This window comes from Haliotis cracherodii, unplaced genomic scaffold, assembly GCF_022045235.1.
Source record: "Haliotis cracherodii isolate W230 unplaced genomic scaffold, xgHalCrac1.p SCAF_10, whole genome shotgun sequence".
Classification (NCBI taxonomy): domain Eukaryota; kingdom Metazoa; phylum Mollusca; class Gastropoda; order Lepetellida; family Haliotidae; genus Haliotis; species Haliotis cracherodii.
This window is the reverse complement of record NW_027266265.1, coordinates 50196712-50220624: the sequence shown is the minus strand read 5'-3', so window position 1 is coordinate 50220624 and position 23913 is coordinate 50196712. Positions and strand designations below refer to the sequence as shown.

Here is a 23913-nt window from a genome sequence, read left to right as displayed (position 1 = left end):
AGGTGGGACAATATGGGGACAATATACACTGGGACATAAACGCTGTTACCTGTAGCATCAACACCAATGAGCCGGAGGAACTTGCACTCTGTGACCGTCTCGAAGGATGGTCCTACCATCATGCTATAGACGCCTTCCTGGAAGAATTTGGTCATACCCATGTCAGCTGCCGTTTCCTTGGCAATCTTCCGCAGTTCGTCATCATAAGCTCCTGACAGTGCTGGGAAGCGGGGACCAAACCTGACAACAGGAAAAGTTACACATGGTTCACCTTCTGACCAACCTAGAAACATTATCGGGGCAAACTGGTATTGAAACTTACAATCAAAACTTTTGTTGATAAATGTTGTTACAGATTATTATTTTCGGTAATAAGTTAGATAAAACACATCCCCTTTTTTTTGTTCATGAGAAACAAAACTTGCATACAAGGGATAGAACCGAAGGTCGTCAGCATCACACAAACTCTCTACGTATTGTCCTATCTGGGTATTTTCAATGTATTGTCCTATCTGGGTATTTTCAATGTATTGTCCTATCTGGGTATTTTCAATGTATTATCCTATCTGGGCATTTTCAATGTATTGTCCTATCTGGGTATTTTCAATGTATTATCCTATCTGGGCATTTTCAATGTATTATCCTATCTGGGTATTTTCAATGTATTGTCCTATCTGGGTATTTTCAATGTATTATCCTATCTGGGTATTTTCAATGTATTGTCCTATCTGGGTATTTTCAATGTATTATCCTATCTGGGTATTTTCAATGTATTGTCCTATCTAGGTATTTTCAATTTTCAACTGATTTTCCAACTCACCTCTCATCATTCATTCCAACCAACGGATTAATGCCAGCGAATCCAGCCAGGTTGAGGTGGTCTTTGATGATCATGATGTCCCCAACACTGAACTTCTCATTGATCCCTCCAGCAGCATTGGTGACAAACAACACCTTTACTCCCATCAACTTCATCGTGCGTACTGGGAGGGTGATCTGTTAATACAAGGGTTTGTTTTGTTGTTGTTTAATGCCACACTTAGCAATATTCAAGCCTATATGATGGTGACCTGCAAATAATTGAGTCTGGACCAGACAATCCAGTGATCGATACTGTAGGCAATGATCCATGCTGAGGACACTTTATCAACCAAAACAGACAGGGTTGTCTACCCCTGGTGCATGCATTGCTCACTAGAGGGCAGAAAGACAGGCACACACTGCATGACACTGTTGGATGTCACCGAGCCTGACCACCTGATCCTATTGGTCGCCTCTTACAGCCAGCATAGGTTCTCCAGATAACTTTTTGAGCAATTGAGTTTTTACTCTAGGGTTTCTATTTTAATTGGGTTATTACATTTTTCATTGGGTAACTAATATTTTTTCACTCATCTATTCATCACTCTATTGGGTTTTTCCATAAATTATTGAACATTTTAAGATTTAAAAAAGATGAAATAATGTTTTAGATGTACATAACTGTTCTAAATATACAGGCTTGACTCGGAAAGTAAATTAGCTCGTAATTGTGTTTCGGAAATCAGCTCTTTTGTACACATGCATGCTGAAAAAGCCTCATAGGGTATTTACGTGAGCTTTTGAGTTTTGAGCTTGAGTTTTTTCATTTAATGCATGCGTTTCTGTACGCAAGTTAATTGAAAGTAATTGGGTTTTGGATATCTTTTTGGGATACTTTATACAAATACGCAAACTCTGTCCCAGATGAATTGATATTGTGCACTTTCTCATCACGCTCATTTCTGCCAGATAAATACAGATGTTGAATAGGAAAAGTGTATGTGATGAACAAAATATTTAGGCATTGTGGCAAGACAGTGAACATCGGCTGAATATGCTGATATGATATGATTTTATATAGTACCTAATATCCATCAGTAGGTGCACAGAGTAACAATACATGGAACAGAACGGAACAGAATGGTATGGAACGGAACAGAATGGTATGGAACAGACCAGAATGGTATGGAATAGAACAGAATGGCATGGAATGGGACAGAATGGGATGGAACGGTTTAGAATGGTATGGAACGGAACAGAATAAAATAAAATACAAAATAACATAAAATAACATAACATAAAGGATTATAATTATAATATAATATTCTTCTGTTTTCAATTCCTACCTTTTGGGGAGAATAGCCCTCGTAGCAGTGAGCTCGCCCCTGCATCAGGACCACAGCCTTGCCCCTCAGCTTCCCAAACACCAGCCTCCCCTCATGGCCAGGAACTGTGGACAGACAGTGGATACTAAGGTTTAGGTGTATCACAATATTTTGAAATGCACATGGCTGTATTGAGATATGTATCACAATATACTGTATAATTCTAAACTTTGAATTCAGAAGCAAGCTGTAACATTAAGGTATGAATTGAAGGTCATAAATAGAACAAAACAAGAAGGTGGAACAACATAATATCTACTCATTCAATATATATGCAGCAATCTGGACCAGACAATCCAGTGATCCACACCATCTGGGTATGATGACATGCAGTGAGTGAGTGAGTATGGTTTTACGCCGCTTTTAGCAATATTCCAGCAGTATCAGAAATGGGCTTCACAGATTGTACCCATGTCGAGAATCAAACCTGGGTCTTCGGCATGACGAGCGAACGCTTTAACCACTAGGCTACCCGACCGCCCCATGATGACATGCAATGAACCAAGTCACCCAGGACCACCTGGTCCATTTGGTTGCCTCTTACAACCAGAATAGGTTGCTAGGGGCCAGTTGACCCGGATCCCCAGGAATCAAGCTGACCTGGAAACCCCCAGGGGACCAGCTGACCCGAAACCCCCCAGGGGGTCTGACAGGTAGTGCATGTGTCTCACCTGTGCTGATGGTGAAGCCCCCGGGGGTCTGACAGGTAGTGCATGTATCTCACCTGTGCTGATGGGGAAGCCCCCAGGGGGTCTGACAGGTAGTGCATGTGTCTCACCTGTGCTGATGGGTCTGACAGGTAGTGCATGTATCTCACCTGTGCTGACTCAGAACCCCAAGGGGGTCTGACAGTCAGTGCATGTATCTCACCTGTGCTGATGGGGACCCCCCAGGGGGTCTGACAGGTAGTGCATGTATCTCACCTGTGCTGACCCAGAACCCCCAGGGGGTCTGACAGGTAGTGCATGTATCTCACCTGTGCTGATGGGAACCCCCAAGGGGGTCTGACAGGTAGTGAATGTATCTCACATGTGCTGATGGGGACCCCCAAGGGGGCCTGACAGGTAGTGCATGTATCTCACCTGTGCTGACCCAGAACCCCCAGGGGGTCTGACAGGTAGTGCATGTATCTCACCTGTGCTGACCCAGAACCCCCAGGGGGTCTGACAGTTCGTGCATGTATCTCACCTGTGCTGATTTGGAAGCCCCCAGGGGGTCTGACAGGTAGTGCATGTATCTCACCTGTGCTGACCCAGAACCCCCAGGGGGTCTGACAGGTAGTGCATGTATCTCACCTGTGCTGACCCAGAACCCCCAGGGGGTCTGACAGGTAGTGCATGTATCTCACATGTGCTGATGGGGACCCCAAGGGGTCTGACAGGTAGTGCATGTATCTCACCTGTGCTGACCCAGAACCCCCAGGGGGTCTTACAGTTCGTGCATGTATCTCACCTGTGCTGATTGGGAAGCCCCCAGGGGGTCTGACAGGTAGTGCATGTATCTCACCTGTGCTGACAGGGAACCCCCAGGGGGTCTGACAGGTAGTGCATGTATCTCACCTGTGCTGACCCAGAACCCCAAGGGGGTCTGACAGGTAGTGCATGTATCTTACCTGTGCTGATGGGGAACCCCCAGGGGGTCTGACAGGTAGTGCATGTATCTCACCTGTGCTGACCCAGAACCCCAAGGGGGTCTGACAGGTAGTGCATGTATCTCACCTGTGCTGATGGGGAACCCCCAGGGGGTCTGACAGGTAGTGCATGTATCTCACCTGTGCTGACCCAGAACCCCCAGGGGGTCTGACAGGTAGTGCATGTATCTCACATGTGCTGATGGGGACCCCAAGGGGTCTGACAGGTAGTGCATGTATCTCACCTGTGCTGACCCAGAACCCCCAGGGGGTCTTACAGTTCGTGCATGTATCTCACCTGTGCTGATTGGGAAGCCCCCAGGGGGTCTGACAGGTAGTGCATGTATCTCACCTGTGCTGACAGGGAACCCCCAGGGGGTCTGACAGGTAGTGCATGTATCTCACCTGTGCTGACCCAGAACCCCAAGGGGGTCTGACAGGTAGTGCATGTATCTTACCTGTGCTGATGGGGAACCCCCAGGGGGTCTGACAGGTAGTGCATGTATCTCACCTGTGCTGACCCAGAACCCCAAGGGGGTCTGACAGGTAGTGCATGTATCTCACCTGTGCTGATGGGGAACCCCCAGGGGGTCTGACAGGTAGTGCATGTATCTCACCTGTGCTGACGGGGAAGCCCTGAATGTCCTTGTAGCTGATCACCTCCTTCTCCTCCACTCCATCGGCCAGTTTGCCGCATCCGGAGCCGCAGATGATTCCCAGAGTTGGTCGACATGTCACTCTGCCAAGGATGCTCTTAGCGATTTCCTCCACTTCATTGTATGTATAGCTGAAACAGATATTGTTGAAATAACATTGTGTACCATTGAAACAGTGAAGTACTGCTGACACCTTGGATTATTCCACAAATGGGTCTTGGTGCTAAGGGGCTATGATATAGGGGAAGAGTGGTGGCGGGTGGCGGGTGGCGGGGAAGTCGGGTGGCGGGTGGCGGGGACGGGGACGGGTGGTGGCGGGGAAGGGTGGTGGCGGGTGGCAGGGAAGGGTGGTGGCAGGGAAGGGTGGTGGTGGGGAAGGGTGGTGGCGGGGTGGCGGGGACGGGTGGTGGTGGGGAAGGCGGGTGGCAGGGAAGGGTGGTGGGTGGCGGACGGCGGGGACGGGTGGTGGCGGGGAAGGGTTGTGGCGGGTGGCGGGTGAACATTATTTAGGGACTGGTCATTTATTAATTTATTAAGGGGGAAGGGGTCATGGCAAAATAAATGTTATATGTATTGGGAGGGGAGGGGAGGGGGCATGAAAGTTACATAAAATGGGGGGGGGGATTAGGATTTAACACTTCATCACACTCTTCAAATTAATGAAGCAGACTAGTGCAAATATCAGTTGGAGAAACGGTCTTCTCAAGTAACCACACCACCTGGAACTGTCCAACCTTAGCCACCACTGCGGCCATCCAATCAACATTTCTGTCATCTGTAAACATTACACTAAGCAGATGAAGAACTCCATTGGAATCACAGAGCAAGTTACAGAATTTCTGTTCAATATAACAGAACATGATAACATTTTGCTGAAATTAATTGTGACTTCATCCTCATAATCAGGAAAATACAAGACTTCAGAACTGAACAGAGGTACACCATGGACACAATAGCAATATGTATTTGTTGCCATTTTGTTTGTTTGTTTGTTTGCAATATTCCAGCTATATGACGGCGGTCTGTAAAAAATGTACCAGACAATCCAGTGATTGACATCATGTTCATAGATCTACGCAATTGGGATACGAAGACATGTATCAACCAAGTCAGCGAGCCTGACCACCCGATCCCATTAGTCGCCTTTTATGACAAGCATAGTTGCCGTATTCGGCAAGCATGGGTTGCTGAAGACCTATTCTAACCCGGATCTTCACGGGTGAGTATTATGTATACATGGCATACAGGGACAATTAATAATTTGCTGGAAATCATCAGAAACATACCTCCAAGTAAACCCAGTCAAGTTATTCTGTTTGTGTTCATAGCCACATAGTGGTGTATCAGTTTGCACCTTTAACTACTAGTCCAAAGCCCGAGTCAAGTAAACTTCTGTTCGGTCCAGTAAGCTGGTGATAGTCCACATAATGAGCCTAAATTCTACTAAAACTGATGCTGAGAACCATGTTCCAGCTAGTAGTTTTGGGGACAGAGTCTGATGTAGTGGATAGAGCATCTGCCCAGAGAACAGGTCAGTTTGATCCTCGGCCACATCATACTAAAAGATGTTAAAAGATGTCACTTGTTACCTTGCCTGGTGCTCGTCATTGAGAGGCTAAAACAAGTATTAGTCGGCACGGAGTCACCTCATAGTCACAATACTGGTTTAATCAAGAACAAAGCGCTTTTAAAATATGAAGATTTAGCAACTGAATACCGATCAACAAGGAGCTGAAAAGTCAGTATTCACTTGCATGGGTCCAGTAACTATCTTGATAAAAAAATAACCCTTTCGTTATTTTCTGCTAAAAATAATCTCAGTCACTAATCATACTTATCAATGCATCCAGAGAAAACCTTCAAATTGTCGCAAGTTCTACTTCTATGGACACCCAAACCATTGAAACTCATTGTTGAGGTCAATGTCAGGACAACTGTCTGCTTCCAACCCAGAAGTCACACTGGATCGTTCACATTTGCCTCATTATCCACACTTCAATGGTAGTTTTCATTGTAACCATGGTAACTTTACCCAACCTCATACATTCCTTGTAACAGAAAATAACGTCAACACAGTCAATTATTTCAAGGTCAGGGTGCTAATTTGTGCTGTTGTAGCTAACTGTGAAATTAATGTGCAATTAATGTGCTGTTTTTGCTAGTTGTGCTGCTTGTTAGTGCTGGTGTGGTAGACACCGTTACCTGTCGGCCATGCTGCAGCCACGATGATGACGAGGAGGAGAGTGATGATCAATATTGCCGCACTAAACCTTTTAACCCTTTATGCTGAAGTGCCTGGGCAAGGCACATGTTATGCAACATGAATCAGCTTTTCGACAGAATTTCCAAAATGCAAACTTACAAATTCAGCGTTTTCAGTTGCATATAAATTACTAACATCATTTGATCGTGTTTGGAATGTATCCAAAATGGACAGGCTGTCTGTCAGAGTCATAAGGGTAAAATCATCTATATTAACCTATAGTATTTCCATGGTAACTAGGAGACACAAGAGAAAACAGGATGTATCTTGTTGCAAAAAGTAAATCAAAGAATATCAAATGTGGACAGACTTTGACTTTAACACACCTCTATATAAAACACACCTATATTCTATTTAGATGTACTTTTACCCATTCTTGTCTTAAAAGTCTTTATGCCTCATCATAGGCATATTAAATACAGTAAAATCTATCAACTTATGGATCTCGGAACCACAAAAATCAATCCTAATATCAACATGATCAAGGGTTATCCAGAGTCCCTGACAAGAAAGTGAGTGAGTGAGTGAGTGAGTGAGTGAGTGAGTGAGTGAGTGAGTGAGTGAGTGAGTGAGTGAGTGAGTGAGAGAGAGAGAGAGAGGTTTTACACCGCTTTTAGCAATATTCAAGCAATATCACGGCGGGGGACACCAGAAATGGGCTTCACACATTGTACCTGACAAGAAGGAGTCAGTATTTCTGATGAAGGGATTTGCTATCATTATGACCCTTTCTTGCAAGCTCCGACATTCATACAGTTTGGCCCTCACTCTGTCAAGGTTCATACTCCAATGAACTCACACAAAGTGAAGGTCAATTCTTAACTTTAAAGTTCATCAGCTGTTAACATGGTTAATGAACTTCTTTGAGAGACATTCAGAAGTTGGAGTACTAAGTAAGGATAAGATATATGGATGAACAACTTCTTTATTACAATTGGGAGCGACGATTCGGAGTAGGTTCTAACACCGTCATCAAGCAAGTGAATGAAGCTGTAATTCTTTTCTCTGTAATTTCAGAAGTTTAAGAATCTTGATACAATATCAAGAATGTGACTTTATTAGAGGAAACACTGTAAACTTGACATAGAGGTTATACCAGCATGTGTGTCATGAATACAGATTTTTAGAAATGAGTGTCAGAATTTTTGTTTCTATTGAGTGAGAGGGGCGGTCGGGTAGCCTAGTGGTTAAAGCGTTCGCTCGTCACGCCGAAGACCCGGGTTCGATTCCCGACATGGGTACAATGTGTGAAGCCCATTTCTGGTGTCCCCCGCCGTGATATTGCTAGAATATTGCTAAAAGCGGCGTAAAACCAAACTCACTCACTCACTCACTCTATTGAGTGAGAGCGAGGGTAATACCTGAATCCTTACACAAGTTTCGTGAAAATCAGTATGAATTACATGAGTGTAATTATTTCCGTATAACCCACTATTTCTTTCTTAATTTCTTATTTCTGAGATCCTCTTTATAAAATTGCAACGATCATGATCGCTGTCTAAGAAAAACACATTTTTCGAATGATGCCAACAATCTGTAGCTATGACGTCATTCTAGACGTCAATCCGACATTACGTCACAATAACATCCAAATGACGTCAACAAAGCTGCTTGGATGATGTGAACAGTACACTGGTGCATGTGAACATGGTGATGTGATATCTGCACAAGTGTACATACAAACTTGATGAACTCGGTTATTTCAAACGCTATGCGGAATAAATGTGTTGTGATATAGCATGTTCAGTAATAACACGATTAATTCTTTTCATCATGTTCATATTTGTAAATTAGGAAACTTGATCTACTCTGAAATAATGGAAAAGACACAAATGACTGGCACAGCAAACATTAATAATCTCTTGTGAAGTAATGACAACCCATTGAGGCTGTCTACTGTTTCACCACATTTACTGTATATGGTCTCCGGTTGAATATATGACTCAAGCGTATCATGTGTTTGTTTGTTTATTATTTAACACTGCACTCAGCAATATTCCAACTACCATATTCGATGTAATAAGCCCCCAGGGTGCTTTCATAATTAGAAATAGAGGGCTCTTATTAGAAATAATTTTGGTGGAAAAAAACAGTGAAAAGATCGTAAATTTCGTGGTTTATGCTGACAGCCTGAAATGATACAACAGAAAAGTCGTGCATATTATACACGACAGATATGATTTTCCAGAATTTAATTGCCCATGATTGAGGGTGCATATAATACACGAGTGCATATTTTTACACGGATAAATAAGTCTCGAGTACATTAATCAAACGGAAGGGATGCTTATTAGGATTTTTCACTTGCCAATATATTAGCAAATATTGCCGTGGGCGCTTATTAGAGCAGGGCGCTTATCACGTTGAATATGGTATATGATCTATATGGCACGCACGCACACACGCACAAGATCTTTCGCCGTTCAATGGCTCTTCATGCATAATGAAAGTTTCAACATACATTGTAGTCATAGGCGACGAACAAAGATCTCGTGTGCATTAAGGAGTTTTGACACAAATATCTAATATATAAAAATGCTGACTTTGCTTTTTGGTTCTGATATGTGGTTGATTTAATTGGTGTTAGGAGCAAAAATGTTTCGTGTACATGGTATAGGACAGCAAGTTTAATTTGATTTATTTGGCCAAGTGGAATCTTTCCGACCTGATTAGTTTTAAGAACATATGTCTGTATGTGTGGTCCAAATCATATAATAATTACAATATGAAAAATCTAAATATCCACAGCAAACATTCAATAAAATAATTCAGTCTGTTTGTTATGTGGATATCTTAAATTAGGAAACGTATTACTCTTTCTGAACATTCACTTATTTCTGGTCAGTGGAATACGAACCACCTCACAGCTTTTCCATTTACTTGTTTCACATTTCAATTTTTTTGGAGTCGATAAATTGGTAAGTTTTAAGAAAAATACATATAAGCCATTTATCATGATCATACTATCCTAGATTTGCAGATGTTATTTGCATACTCTCAAATTAAACATAATACTGTCATTTACCAATAAGATACACCCAATAAGATAATTTGATATCTCCCTTACCTTCTCCTTAGTTCTGACTCCACGGATGATAATGGACATTTGTGTGGTACTTCACCAATGACTTTCATGATTACCTAGTTAACGTGAAACTAGATTTCCCCCAATGCTGTCTGTCCTACCAGAGTCAAATAATTTAGCTGCTTGCTGTAACACAAGGCACTTGTTATATACATCAACCTATCCATGACAGCAACTATTGTCTACATTACCGTTACCATGACTACCGTGTAGCCTTTATGTAAATACTGTTATGTACAGTTATTACTAATTACGCCTCAAGGCTGAACAGGTGCAATGATGTTAATCCTTGTCACCTTGTATTCTACATCGACTGTAAGTATCTCTGAATAAGCCCAGGGCATTTATAATATTCAAAAGAAGTTTCAAAAGGACTTTCACTTTGTGTGAGTTCATTAGAGTATGAACCTTCATAGAGTGAGGGCCAAACTGTATGGAAGTCAATCCTTATAATTTTGGATATCACTATTTTTTACCTCTAAAGATGTAGATCAATACACAGTTTTATTTAGTACGTGTGACTTCATGTTTACACTGACGGACAAACAACAGCCAGCTGTATTGCATAATGAAGTAGTTCCTCAAAAGGAGAGGTGCCGTGAGCTTGTGTATGCTCACATTGTTCTAAAGTGACATCTTTTGTAGCTTGTTTACAACTAATATTGTCAAAAAAGATCGTCATAGATGATAAAGGTCTGTTAAGAAATACCTCAGTAAGTCAGTCACAATGACAGCACGTCATATAATACATTCACATCGTCGACCATTTTGACATCTTGTACTTGATGTGAATGAGTGAGTGAGTTATGACGTTAAATCTTAACTCACTCACTCATCACATCAAGCACAAGATGTCAAAATGGCCGATATGATAAACATGATGGGAGAGATTTCTGAAGTTATTTATGAATCTGTGGTTGGTTGGTTGGTTGGTTTGTTGTTTAACTCCCTTTCCCGGGAAGATGAACTCCTCGTAGATTCTCAAGTAATTGTTAGCATTATTTCAACTGAATTAAGACGCAGTTTGGCTCTTATTTTTGTGTAATTTTTCAATATTTAATATAATGAGCCTGATACATATTCATTATTATTGCAAATTGTTTTGTTTTGTTTGTTTGTTTTTTACACCGCACTCAGCAATATTCCAGCTATATGACGGCAGTCTGTAAATAATTGAGTCTGGACCAGACAATCCAGTGATTAACATCATGAGCATCGATCCACGCAATTGGGATCAATGACATGCATCAACCAAGTCAGCGAGCCTGACCACCCGATCCTGTTAGTCGCCTTTTACAACAAGCATAGTCACCTTTTAGGGCAAGCATGGGTTGCTGAAGATCTAGTCTACCCCGGATCTTCACGGGTACATTATGCACAGTTTCAATGAACAGCATGTGATTGTGTTAGTGTACAAGGACATACATGTACACTAACAAACAATCCTTGGTGTTGAACAGGATTAAATAGGTTAGGGCTGGGACGAGTCCAAATTTACTACCAAATTTGACTACCCGTGTACCCACCCCACTATTATCCGACCCTACCCGGGTACCCGCTGTAGGTCTCAAGAGATAAATTGTCCGACTGGGAATAGTTTGACTGTAGCCCTGGCAAAATGTATTTAGATACACCATGCACACGTCATGCATAAACTGAAGTTGACCGAAGTTTTATCTTTATTCATCCATATAAAGTCAGAAGGAATGTGTGCATAGTCAATAAGAAATGCAAACATTTGTCACTTATAGTGTAACCATAGAGTTCTAGATAATCTTTTGTCATTAAACAATATATCACGTGACTAACCACAGGTCCGGGAATAAGACTATACTACATGTATACCGTATTCGACGTAATAAGCGCACCGCTCTAATAAGCCCCCACAGCGATATTTGCTAATATATTGACTAGTGAATAATCCCAAATTAGCACCCCTTACGAATGATCAATGTACACAAGACTTATTTATTCGTGTATAATACGTGTGTTATATGAATCCTTGATTATGGGAAATTAAATTCTGGAAAAATATATCTGTATATAAATATTTCGTATATAAACATGTCAACATAAACCACGAAATTTACGATGTTTCAATTTTTTCACCAAAATAATATTCTAATAAGAGCCCCCTATTTCTAATTTTGAGAGCGCCCTGGGCGCTTATTATGTCGAATATGGTAACCATGATACCCCCCACTGTTCAGCCCATTAACACCTGTGTTACAACTGACTGCATTTGAGCTTGAGGAACTGGGAAAGAACCTGTTAAACGAGTCAGGATAATCCCCCACATCTGTGTCAATAGTCCAAATCGTCAAACCTCATTAAACCTGCCATATCTCGTCAAGTTGTTGACATAACACTGAGTAATCCAGACATACGCCAGGCAGTCTACTCTGTTTGATAACCTCACTAAGTAGACACAATTTATGGATAACAACTTCTATAATTTTACTGTAAAGGTGACGTTTTGATATAGATCCTTATACTGGTGTCAAGCAAGGCTGAATAATGAACATGGTACAGAATACATACATACATGGATGCACAGACGGACGGACGGACAGACACACGCATAACACTATCTAATAACATAAAACAGTAATCTGTTAAATCCCTTACCTCATCCCCAGTTCTGACTCCTGGCTGATGATAATGGATGTATGTGGTTAAACTGTAGCACTGACTTGACTATTAACTAAATAACGTCAAACGAACTTTTCACCTAATATACAGGTCTGTCATGCACAAACCAAACAGTCAAAAAAATTAGCAGCATGTTGTAACATAAAGCCAGCTTTCCGTGACAATAATTGTCTGCATCTGTTAGCATGTGCCGCAGCGTCCCAGCATGTTCTAAACATATTTCCGACCTCGTCCATATTTGTATCCTCAAAGGGTTTGTCTGTATCATTATCATCAAAAGTAAGACACTGCTACAAAATTGGTGTTTGCTGGAGTGTCCCAGGGTGTTTTAAACTTATTTCCGACCGTGTCCATATTCAAATACTCAAATAGTTTGCCTGTATTTATATAAATATAATTTAAGGAGGGTGCCTATGGGTCCCAGGATGTTCTAAACCAATTTCAGACCTTGACTATATTCAAACACCTTCAAAGGTTAGACACCTCTTTCGAGACACCAGGGCTACAAAACTGGCATGTTCCTTGTTTCCCCAGGGTGTTCTTAACCCATTTCTGACCTCGGCCATGTATGAATCCTTAAATGGTTTGCTTGTACCAACGACATAAAAATTTAGTCAGTGCTTGCAGGACATTGCCACTGCGAAATTGTCATGTTCCGGTGTGTTCCAGAGTGTTCTAAAACCATTTCTGACCTCAACCATGTTTGAATCCTCAAATGGCTTGCTTGTTCCAACATCGTAAAAAAATAATGAACCGTAGCAATAGGCAGTTGGGAAATGAAGACATGCACCAACCAATATTTATTCAAACCAATTATTAACATTCTGCTCGTTTGCAGGACTGACAAGAACTGGTATGATATTGCACTTTCAACATTCAACATGTTCAAAGACCTTGTGTTCTTTGGATTGTGTTCATTCAGATTTTAGTTCCCAACTGACGTAAACATAACCCAGACCAGATGATTCGAGCGCGTTATTATTCGCCATTGACTTTGTTTAATACACTAGTATTATTGGTAGAACACATATAGCTTTCCCCAAAGCCAGACAGTCCTCCCAGTTGATAACCCTTTGTGTCTATATCTATTGTAAAATATTTCCGTCTGTTCATAAATACAAGGGCAGTACCGTGGCCTGATTCTCCACTCCCTGGATGTGGTAAAATGGCCGAAGCTAAAATCTCTTTCTTCCTTCATCAGTAGAGCAAGGAAAGGATAGAATGGTCGACTCTGAAATCTCTTTCTTTCTCCCTCAGTAGAGCAAGGATGGGGTAAAATGGCCAGAGTAGAACTCTCCTTCTTTCTTCATCAGTAGAGCAAGGATAGGATAAGATGGTCGACTCTGAAATCTCTTTCTTTCTTCATCAGTAGAGCAAGGAATGGATAAAATGGTCAACTCTGAAATCTCTTTCTTTCTTCATCAGTAGAACAAGGAAAGGATAAAATGGTCGACTCCGAAATCTCTTTCTTTCTTCATCAGTAGAGCAAGGAATGGATAAAATGGTCAACTCTGAAATCTCTTTCTTTCTTCATCAGTAGAACAAGGAAAGGATAAAATGGTCGACTCCGAAATCTCTTTCTTTCTTCATCAGTAGAACAAGGAAAGGATAAAATGGTTGACTCCGAAATCTCTTTCTTTCTATCTCAGTAGAGCAAGGAAAGGATAAAATGGTCAGAGTAGAACTCTCCTTCTTTCTACTACACTGGCAACTGGATGAGGATACAAATTGCAGAGGCTGAAATCTCTTTCTTTCTACATAAGTAGAGCAAGTATAGAGTAAAATGGTTGAGGCTGAAATTTCTTCTTTTCTAACATCAGTAGAGCATAAATTAATTAAAATGTTGAGGCCGAAATCTCCACAGTGTTAACTGGCCTGTGTTCTGTAATATCACTGACCTCACAATGCAGTACATATTGATCCACAGAACATTGTGCATCCTGTAATCAATTTCTGAAGCACTCATAAAATCATGATTGATTCCCTAAATCAATAATCTGTTTGCTGCAAAATCATACCAATTAAATACAATATAGATATAAATCCGAAAACAACAATTCATCTTAAATGGCATGAAAGTTGTTTGTTTATTTGTCAATTCCAACTCATCACCATAATTTCAGACATTGTCAAGAAGTAGAGTAAATATTGTTTAACCATGTTAACAAACTATCATGTAATTGTTGGTGTTTCAATGCCTGTTGTTACCCTCAGGGTAAGCCCTCATTTGACACCATGTGTATGTTATATATAATATACTACTCAAAATTTGATAAGGATCACTAGGTGATATGTGTGTAAGTAACCACAAACATAACAAAAGACATGACTCTGACTCAGAAACGTGTTTAATCATGTTATGAATGAAAATTCATGAACGGCATGAACTTGTATCAATATGGAATGTTTGAAATCTGCAAACACCAAAAGGCATTTAATTAAAAAATGTTAACAGCAAACAAGAGAAAGAATTACACAGTTATGAGGGATAGTCCATCATTACACTTAGTCGATGAAGTGTCAATATCGAGTATGACCTCCCCTTGCATCAATGACGGCCTGACAACGTCGAGATATGCTGTCAATAAGCACCCGGATGTTCCCAATGGGAAGGTTGTTCCACTCTTCCACGAGGGCATGTCCGAGCTCTGCCAAAGTCGTGGGTTGTGCTCTACGGCGTGAAAGGGCAACCTGCAGCATGTTCCAGACATGCTCAATCGGGTTCAAGTCCGGCAAGCGCGCTGGCCAATCCATGCGGACAATTGTCTCCTGCTCAAGGTACTGCTCAACCACCCTGGCGCGATGAGGACGGGCGTTATCATCCATCAGGATGAACTCAGGGCCAACAGCACCAGCGCAGGGTCTGACGTACACATCGAGGATCTCATCCCGGTACCTCACCCGCGTCATTGTTCCTCTCTCCAGGACATGAAGATCTGTCCTTCCATCTCTGTTGATTCCACCCCAGACCATGATGGAACCACCACCATAACGGTCATGTTCACTGATGTTGGCATCATGGAAACGTTCACGTTGTCGTCGCCACACCCGCTGCCTCCTGTCTGTAAAGTCCAAACAATACCTGGACTCATCGGTGAACAGAACTGGAACCCAATCGTTCCGTGTCCAAGTGACATGATCTTCAGCCCATTCCAATCGCTCCCGCCGGTGTCGAACAGTCAGGGGGATTCGGACACATGCCCTTCTCGAGTAGAGACCTGCATTGTGAAGACGATTCCGTATCGTCTGAGTGGACACATTCACCCCCGAGGCGTTCAGGAGGTCGTTACGTAGGCTGGTTGCTGTCCAGAAGGGATGACGTCGTGCCTGAAGAGCCACAAAATGATCTTGGCGTTGGGTTGTCGACCTCTGACGACCACCCCCATGTCGGTGTGCTGCTGTACCAAAATTTTGCTGTCGGGACCAGGCCCTGCTTACAACGCTCTGGCTGACGTTTAGTGCATTGGCAACGTCACGTTGTGAATAGCCAGCATAAAGCATTCCAATACATCTGCCCAGTTGTTCTGTCGTCAGGCGACGCCTTACACGTTGAGGGGGCATTGCGTAGATAAACGTAGTGTAAACACTCAATTGAGTTTACAGTTTCAGAATGAATCAGACACCGTTGCCTGATTGGAAATCGTGCAATGGTAGCAAAAGCATGAACTGTGATGTGAAACGCATTTCCCATGGCATGAAATGCACGTGCACGTGTGTTGGAGACGTTTTTGATTTCACTTGAACACAATATTGCCAGTTATGCAGTTATTTTGTTTTTTTATTATGAAAAATATCTACGATCCTTATAAAATTTTGAGTAGTATATTTGTTATATATCATATTTGACACCTCTCCATGTGTATGTTATATATCATATTTGACACCTCTCCATGTGAATGTTATATATATCATATGTGACACCTCTCCATGTGAATGTTATATATATCATATTTGACACCTCTCCATGTAAATGTTATATATAATATTTGACACCTCACCATGTAAATGTTATATATCATATTTGACACCTTTCCATGTGTATGTTATATATCATATTTGACACCTCTCCATATGTATGTTATATATCATATTTGACACCTCTCCATGTGTATGTTATATATCATATTTGACACCTCTCCATGTTTATGTTACATATCATATTTGACACCTCTCCATGTGTATGTTAAATGTCATATTTGACACCTCTCCACACGTATGTTATATCATTTTTTAACATCTCCACATGTACATTATATAACATTTGACCATCTCAACATATAAATTAGGTTATCTTTGACCAATCTTTACTTGTATGATATATCATATTTGACACCCCTCCGCATTCATGATATAAATAAATAGTTGTTTTCAATATGCTGTCATCTCGAAAATCATAATCAAACCCTTGAACAAATTCAGCGTCATCATTGGAGGGAGGAAGCAGCAGGTTTCAGTTACATAGTAGTTTCTGAGGAAAATCAAATTCAGGCTGGGTGACTAATGCTGAACAAACAGGATATGACAAACTTGACACTGATCAGCTCATGTAACATTAATAAACATGATAAATGTCATGAATTCACGGGAAGGGGGAGGGTGGGGTTCGTGGGTGGTGGTGGAGGAGTAGCCTATTTGTGAAAGTATGTAATCATCACTCTGAAGACTGAGGTTTTATTCCCTCGGAGTTGACACCAGCAATGGGATTTACACATTAATATTGTGTTCATGATGAGAATCAAACCCAGGCCTTCAGCGTGACAAGCAAGCACTGTTGCAGTTAAGCTACCCCACGTCCCCCATCATTGTATCAGTACATTCATGTGACAGATTGGAAAAAAAGTTTGTTTTTGTTAAGTCACAGTAAATGAATAAAAGTGAGTGAGTGAGAGAGTGAGTATGGTTTACGCTGCTTTTTAGCAATATTCCTGCAATATCATGGCAGGGGACACCAGAAATGGGCCTCACACATTGTACCCATGTCGAGAATCGAACCCGGGTATTCGGCATGACAAGCAAACGCTTTAACCACTAGGCTACCCGACCACAATAAGTGGGTGAGGGTAAATGATCAAGTGCACTAGTTTCACCATGCCAAGTAGAATAACACCAACTGGTCTTTTAGGCGTTATCTTGCAATTCTTGGATAGCTCTTTGCTGCAAAGTAGACTGTAGTGAGAGTCATTGGGAAACTTTGACATGGGAATATGGGAAGTAGTGTAAACTGGATAATTTGTTTGTTTGTAGTTTGACGCTGCACTCAGCAATATTCCAGCTCTATGACAGCGCTCTGTAAATAATCAAGTCTGGACCAGACAATCCAGTGATTGACATCATGAGCATAGAATTCGCAACTGGGACGTGATGACATGCAGAGAGTGAGTCTGACCATCCGATCCCGTGCTGCTGGCACTCATGAGACCCATATTATTGCCATTTGTGATTTGATTGTATGGTCTAGTGGTTGAACATCCGCCTGGAGAGCGGAAGGTCTGGGGTTCGATCCCTTGGCCATGTCATTCTAAAAGACGTTAAAAGACAGTACTTGCTGTTCCCCACTCTGGCGCTGGGCATTAAGGGGCTAAATCAAGGACTGGTTGACTCGGAGTCAGTGTACTGTGGCTGAGTGGGGTATTCATGTTAAACTGCGGCATTGTATCTCACCGGGCTAGCACTATAAAATCGGCATTAGTCCAGACCAGTACAAGCAGCCACACACACATACATGCACACATCGCAAAATAAGTGTCATAATTTAGGATGTAACGCTAAACCGCAACTCCCCTCACCTTAGATTGTAAACTTATAACTGTGTGTTTCACTATAGTAATATGAAAAAAAAATTGGTGTTCCTTAACTTCTTTTGAGCAGTATATCTATCAAAGTATCATATCACTCTGCCACAAGGGGGTAGCAGAGCCAGGTAGATCTGGGCCCACTTGCACAAAGCGATCTTAGCGCTAAGATGATCGTAACTCCCATACTTTAACATAGCCTTACAATAGTCTTAGCACTAAGATGATCGTAACTCCCATACTTTAACATAGCCTTACAATAGTCTTAGCACTAAGATGATCGTAACTCCCATACTTTAACATAGCCTTACAATAGTCTTAGCACTAAGATGATCGTAACTCCCATACTTTAACATAGCCTTACAATAGTCTTAGCACTAAGATGATCGTAACTCCCATACTTTAACATAGCCTTACAATAGTTGTAGCGCTAAGGTTGCTTTGTGCAAGTGGGCTCAGGAGTCAAGATGTGCAGTTAAACTTAAACATGTAACTTAGAGCTTTTGACCTGTTGACACACGAAAGTAGAAAAGCAAGTGACACCACCTATTGTATATGATACTTGGCCCTCTGAGGCTCTTGGGAGCTGTAGACAGCTGTAGGAGGTTGTTTTTTAACAGCATGCCCTAGCAAGGGGCAATGAACTCATGTATGTAACGAGATCGTGGTTGCTCACACAAGTTACTTAGAACATTACAGTTAGATTTAGTGATTTGACTTAACCATGCTTATGTACATGATGTGTTTGTATAAACTTAAAGCAAGTGCAGCCATGTGTGTTGCAAACTCCTCTGATAATTGATATGCCAGGGGGGGTGTCTATGAATTTGATAAATGAGTTCAGCCTTGAACAGTTAACCGACCTGGCCTAACTTCTTCCTGTTCTACAAAACGTGCCGGGTCAGCATATTATCAACAGGACAACAGGGCAAATGCAAAATGACAAACAAAAAATTGTTTTACATGTTTGAAAAATAGACTCACTCAAACATATGTCTAAAGTAGTAAAATAATTTTTTTTTCCATTTTTCAAAGTCTAGGGCAGGATCACCATGGTTACATATGATCTGCCCATTTTTTTCGTCAATTCATCAAGTTCATGCAACAAGATCTTGAGATACTTCTCGTGATCCTGAAACATTATCGTCTAGATATGAGCCCACTGATAGCTCATTTGAGCACTTGTCATGTTTATCTGAAACAAACTCGGGATCACAACCAATGATAAGGGACCGACCTCTTGAAATTCTAGGGTTGGGGCTGCGTTTTTATCGAAAAACATAAATTGACCAAGAAAATTCGTGAAAAATATAATTATGCTTCAGAATGTTGAAACAAAAAGAAATAAGTCTGCCAAAAAATTACATTGTTGCAAGTGTTTTTTCTTAAAAAATATTCAGACTCATAGTTTTAATTAATCTGTTTTTGCAGCATTAGTTGAAAAATATCAAATCTCCAGACAAAATCCCAGTTACCCCTTCCCTCTCCCTCACCTTTCTTCCCCCGCCCCACCCCCAGAAAATCAATTGGTTGGTCCCTATGTATTACTTAAGAATGAGTGAGTGAGTTTGTTTTTACGCCACTTTTAGCAATATTCCAGCAATATCACGGCGGGGGACACCAGAAATGGGCTTCACACATTGTACCCATGTGGGGATTCGAACTCGGGTCTTTGGCGTGACGAGCGAACGCTTTAACCACTAGGCTACCCGACCGCCCCCGTATTACTTAAGAAAGGAGAAAAGAACAAGTATGGAAAATTATATAAATGTTATCAAATGTATTCATGTTAATGTTGTTAACGTCTAACATAACTACCGTATTCGACATAATAAGTGCCCAGGGCCCTCTCAAAATTAGAAATAGGGGGTTCTTGTTAGAATGTTATTTTGGTGAAAAACAACAGAGTTGAAAGATCGTAAATTTTGTGGTATATGCTGACAGCCTGAAATGTTTATATACGACAGATATATGTTTCCAGAACTTAATTTCCCATAATTAAGGATGCACATAACAAACATATTATACACGAAAAATAAGTCTTGTGTACATTGATCAATCGGAAGGGGTGCTAATTGGGATTGTTCACAAGTATTAACAAATATCGCTGCGCTTACTGGAGCAGGGCGCTTATTACATTGAATACGGTTATAGTATATGGTAGAGGTAACATAGGTAAGGCTCAAATGTTAAAAAAAGGGATATTTATCAGTTGAGAAATACGCATAAAATAAAAAATTGTTGTAAAAGTTATAAAATGTCTTCATCACTGTTCATGTTAATGATATTATATAAAGACTGTTCACTTCAACGTGTGCATGATGTTTACTCTAAACACAACTAATCGTAGGCATGTTATTAGCTTCATGGGCATGATTGGTAAAGCTCAAATATTTAAAAAAGATAATTTTAGAGATTTTCAGAAAAATATTTTCTAACATTTGAACATGAGCAAGAATTTGAACCAAACTGTTTCTATTTAAATGTAAACAAGGACAGAAAGGACATGACAAACAGATGGTAAGCAAATCATCTGTGGTCACAGACACAGCCTCATCATCAGATTATAGGTCGGAAGTTTAAAAAACTGACATCTTCACACATTTTAGTATTCATTATGTATTCAGTGGCCAGATAGCATCTTCCAAGTGTAAGAAAGAAAAAGGCTAGTAGTCAGTCATTTTAACAAGTCTCATGTATAGTATCCAAGACGCTAAAATTAAAAATATCAAGGTAAAAAGTATAATTACCAATAAATGTATGACTAGTTAAATATACTTTTGGTAAATATTGTTTGCAGAAACAAATATTGTGTGAGTTATTTGTATTCCTCTATACCTAAGACCGAGACCATTAAGTATTTCATGGCACATTTATGGCAGTTTTCAAAAACATTTTATGGTCTCAGCGAGTGCTTAGTCATGTCTAATAGGACTGGGACGAGTCCAGAGTCCACACCCATATTACCCGACCCTACCCGGGTACCCGCTGTAGGTCTCAAGAGATACCAGTGTAAAATGTCTGATTGGGACTAGTTTGACAGTAGCCCTTAAAAACGTATTTAGGTACACTATAAAACGATCTGAAGTTTTATCTGTATTCAAACATATGACAGTCAGAAGTATTGCATGCATAGTCAGAAAGAAATGTGAACATTAGTGACTTGTAGTGTAACCACTGAGCTATAGTGAGTTTTTGTCATTAAACAGTATGTCACATGACTGACCATGGGTCTGGGTAGGACTGTGGAAACCCGGATCCTACTCCGGACCCACTGGACCCGAGTACCCGAGTTACCCGTCCCAGCCCTAATGTCTAACCTCCTTGACCATCATGAATACAGTGAAGTGTTAGAATATTATACAAAAGGCAAACGATGGATTAAAGTATCAACATGTCCATAGGCTTAAATAAAGTGACTGTGTAATATTGTCTTGGTAAGCTAGGAGAATGTTCCACCAGTGCTTTACAGGTTCTACTACACCAAATCAGAACCAGTTTGGACAGTGCGTTTTTCGTAGGGAGCCTTCAGTGCAGATCGAGAGATATCTGCAGGCTGTGATTGGAGGATATTCTGTAAGATTTTTATGTCTTTCAAATGTACATCCATCCAGTTATTAAAACTGCCCATGTTTTTCTATATTTAGTACTGTCTTTTTCAACATGATGACTTATGTTGAATGTGACCACAGCTATTTTCAAGTAGGTGACATTTGGTGCGAAACTGGGGGTGGTGTGTTTAGCTTCCGGTACTCAGAAAAGGAGCTGGCTAAGCTAGTCATTTTTTATTTTTTTATTGCTGCTCTAAGGCCAAACTGTGCACACACGTACAGGTAATAGCTGTTGAATGCTTAGTTATTTAAAAAAAAAATATAACGTTACTATAGAAGTCTATGGGAAAACATTTGGTTGTGTGTAACCTATAGGGTCACTGACCGCAATCTGAAGCACACTCGCCCAGACTCACTGATATGTTATCATCACAAGATGAACGAAGAGGAGATGAATCGCCTCATTGTACGAAAATACCCGCAGTTCCCAGTACCTCCAGCTTATCTTAACATTAACTCAACAGAAGACTGGGAGGTCAAAGTCTGTAGCGAGGGTATTTGTTTGCTCATGCTATCAAAACCTTGATTATATACAGGCAGCCATTATCAGTTAGAATATTGCTGACTTCCATATTAAACAACGCTGACTCAACAACATAGGCTGTTTTCACTCACAAAATATTTCTTTTTGGATAAACTACTGATTATCATATCATTTGTACATTATATGCTTGTCGTAAAAGGAGACTAATGGGATCGGGTGGTCAGGCTCGCTGACTTGGATGATGCATGTCATCGATCCAATTTGCGAAGATCGATGTTTATAATATTAATCACTGGATTGTCTGGTCCAGAATTGATTATTTACAGACTGCCGTCATACAGCTGGAACATTGCTGAGTATGGCGTTAAAAAACAAACAAAACAATTTGCAATAATGAATATGAATATGTATCAGGCTTATTATTAATATTGAAAAATTACACAAAAAATAAGAGCCAAACTGCGTCTTAATTCAGTTGAAATAATGCTAACAATTACTTGAGAATCTACGAGGAGTTCATCTTCCCGGGAAAGGGAGTTAACTGAATATAAAAGTTTCAACCCTTGCTGAACTAGGCTGGAATTTTGGAGTTATATTCTGTAGGGCTCGGATGATACACCAGCTGTGCGATCTGATACTTATCACAAAACCTTACTCACGATCCGATACGTGATTGCCTGTGCTCTTATCTGCGAAAGCCATCTTTTACATAGAGAGGATGCCATATACCTGGCACACTGATGATTTACAGTTGGCAGTGTGGAGTATGGCACAACAAAGGAAAATATGTATGTTTTCACTATTAACTCGTGCTACTGATAAGTGTTTAGTGGAACAGTTATTATAGCAAACATTTAAGGTCAGAATCGATATTTTTTACTTAGTGTGTGACTGTGATCGATACTCGTATTGAGAAGTAAAAAAATCGTGATACATCGATGCATGGGTTTATCGTCCCACCACTAATATTAGGGCTGGGCTAATAACGAATGCATAGTCCAGTCATGATCACGTTATGAAATTGACATCTAGTTCTTTACTGCAGTGCAGATTTTGGTCAATTGCAGGATTTGCAAAACATATGTACCGCCAACTCGGCATCAACAGATATTTTCCAAATCTTTTCATGTTTTTAATCAAGGTGCTCACATGATTTGATCTGCCAGACAGTCTGGCAGATTGAGGAAATTTTTTTGCAGCCCAATTGAAAAGTTACCAGCCACAGGCAGGCAGTTATTTCGTACACAGCATGAGTCAGCTTAAAGTAGGAAGAAGGCCGAAGTGACGCAGGTCTTGGATGTTTACCACGTCGGTGAAACCCAAGAGGACAGGTATGGTGCTGACAAACCGAGAAACATAATCGGGGCAAACCAGGATTCAAACCCACAGATGACTGGGCCACAGATGACTGGGCCACAGATGCCCCCTACATAACTATAAACATTGATATGTTATCAGTCATGAAACATAATAGGTTAGTTGTAATGTCACGCGTACAGGGTGTGCCTATGACGTCTTAGAACACACCTGTTTTTTTCCCAATGATCATTCAAA

The 23913-nt window shown here is 40.8% G+C and overlaps 1 protein-coding gene across 1 annotated transcript in view; it reads right to left on the bottom strand.

Annotated features, from left to right (window-relative positions):
* Nucleotides 1-23913, bottom strand: part of LOC139454493 (purine nucleoside phosphorylase-like) — a 34815-nt gene that overhangs the window by 4764 nt on the left and 6138 nt on the right. The window contains exons 2-5 of the mRNA XM_071236240.1: nt 4434-4603; nt 2148-2251; nt 821-996; nt 50-240 (exon numbers count right to left, since the gene is read on the bottom strand). Of these exons, the coding sequence (XP_071092341.1) occupies nt 50-240; nt 821-996; nt 2148-2251; nt 4434-4603 (641 nt within the window). The remainder of the gene's footprint in view (nt 1-49; nt 241-820; nt 997-2147; nt 2252-4433; nt 4604-23913) is intronic.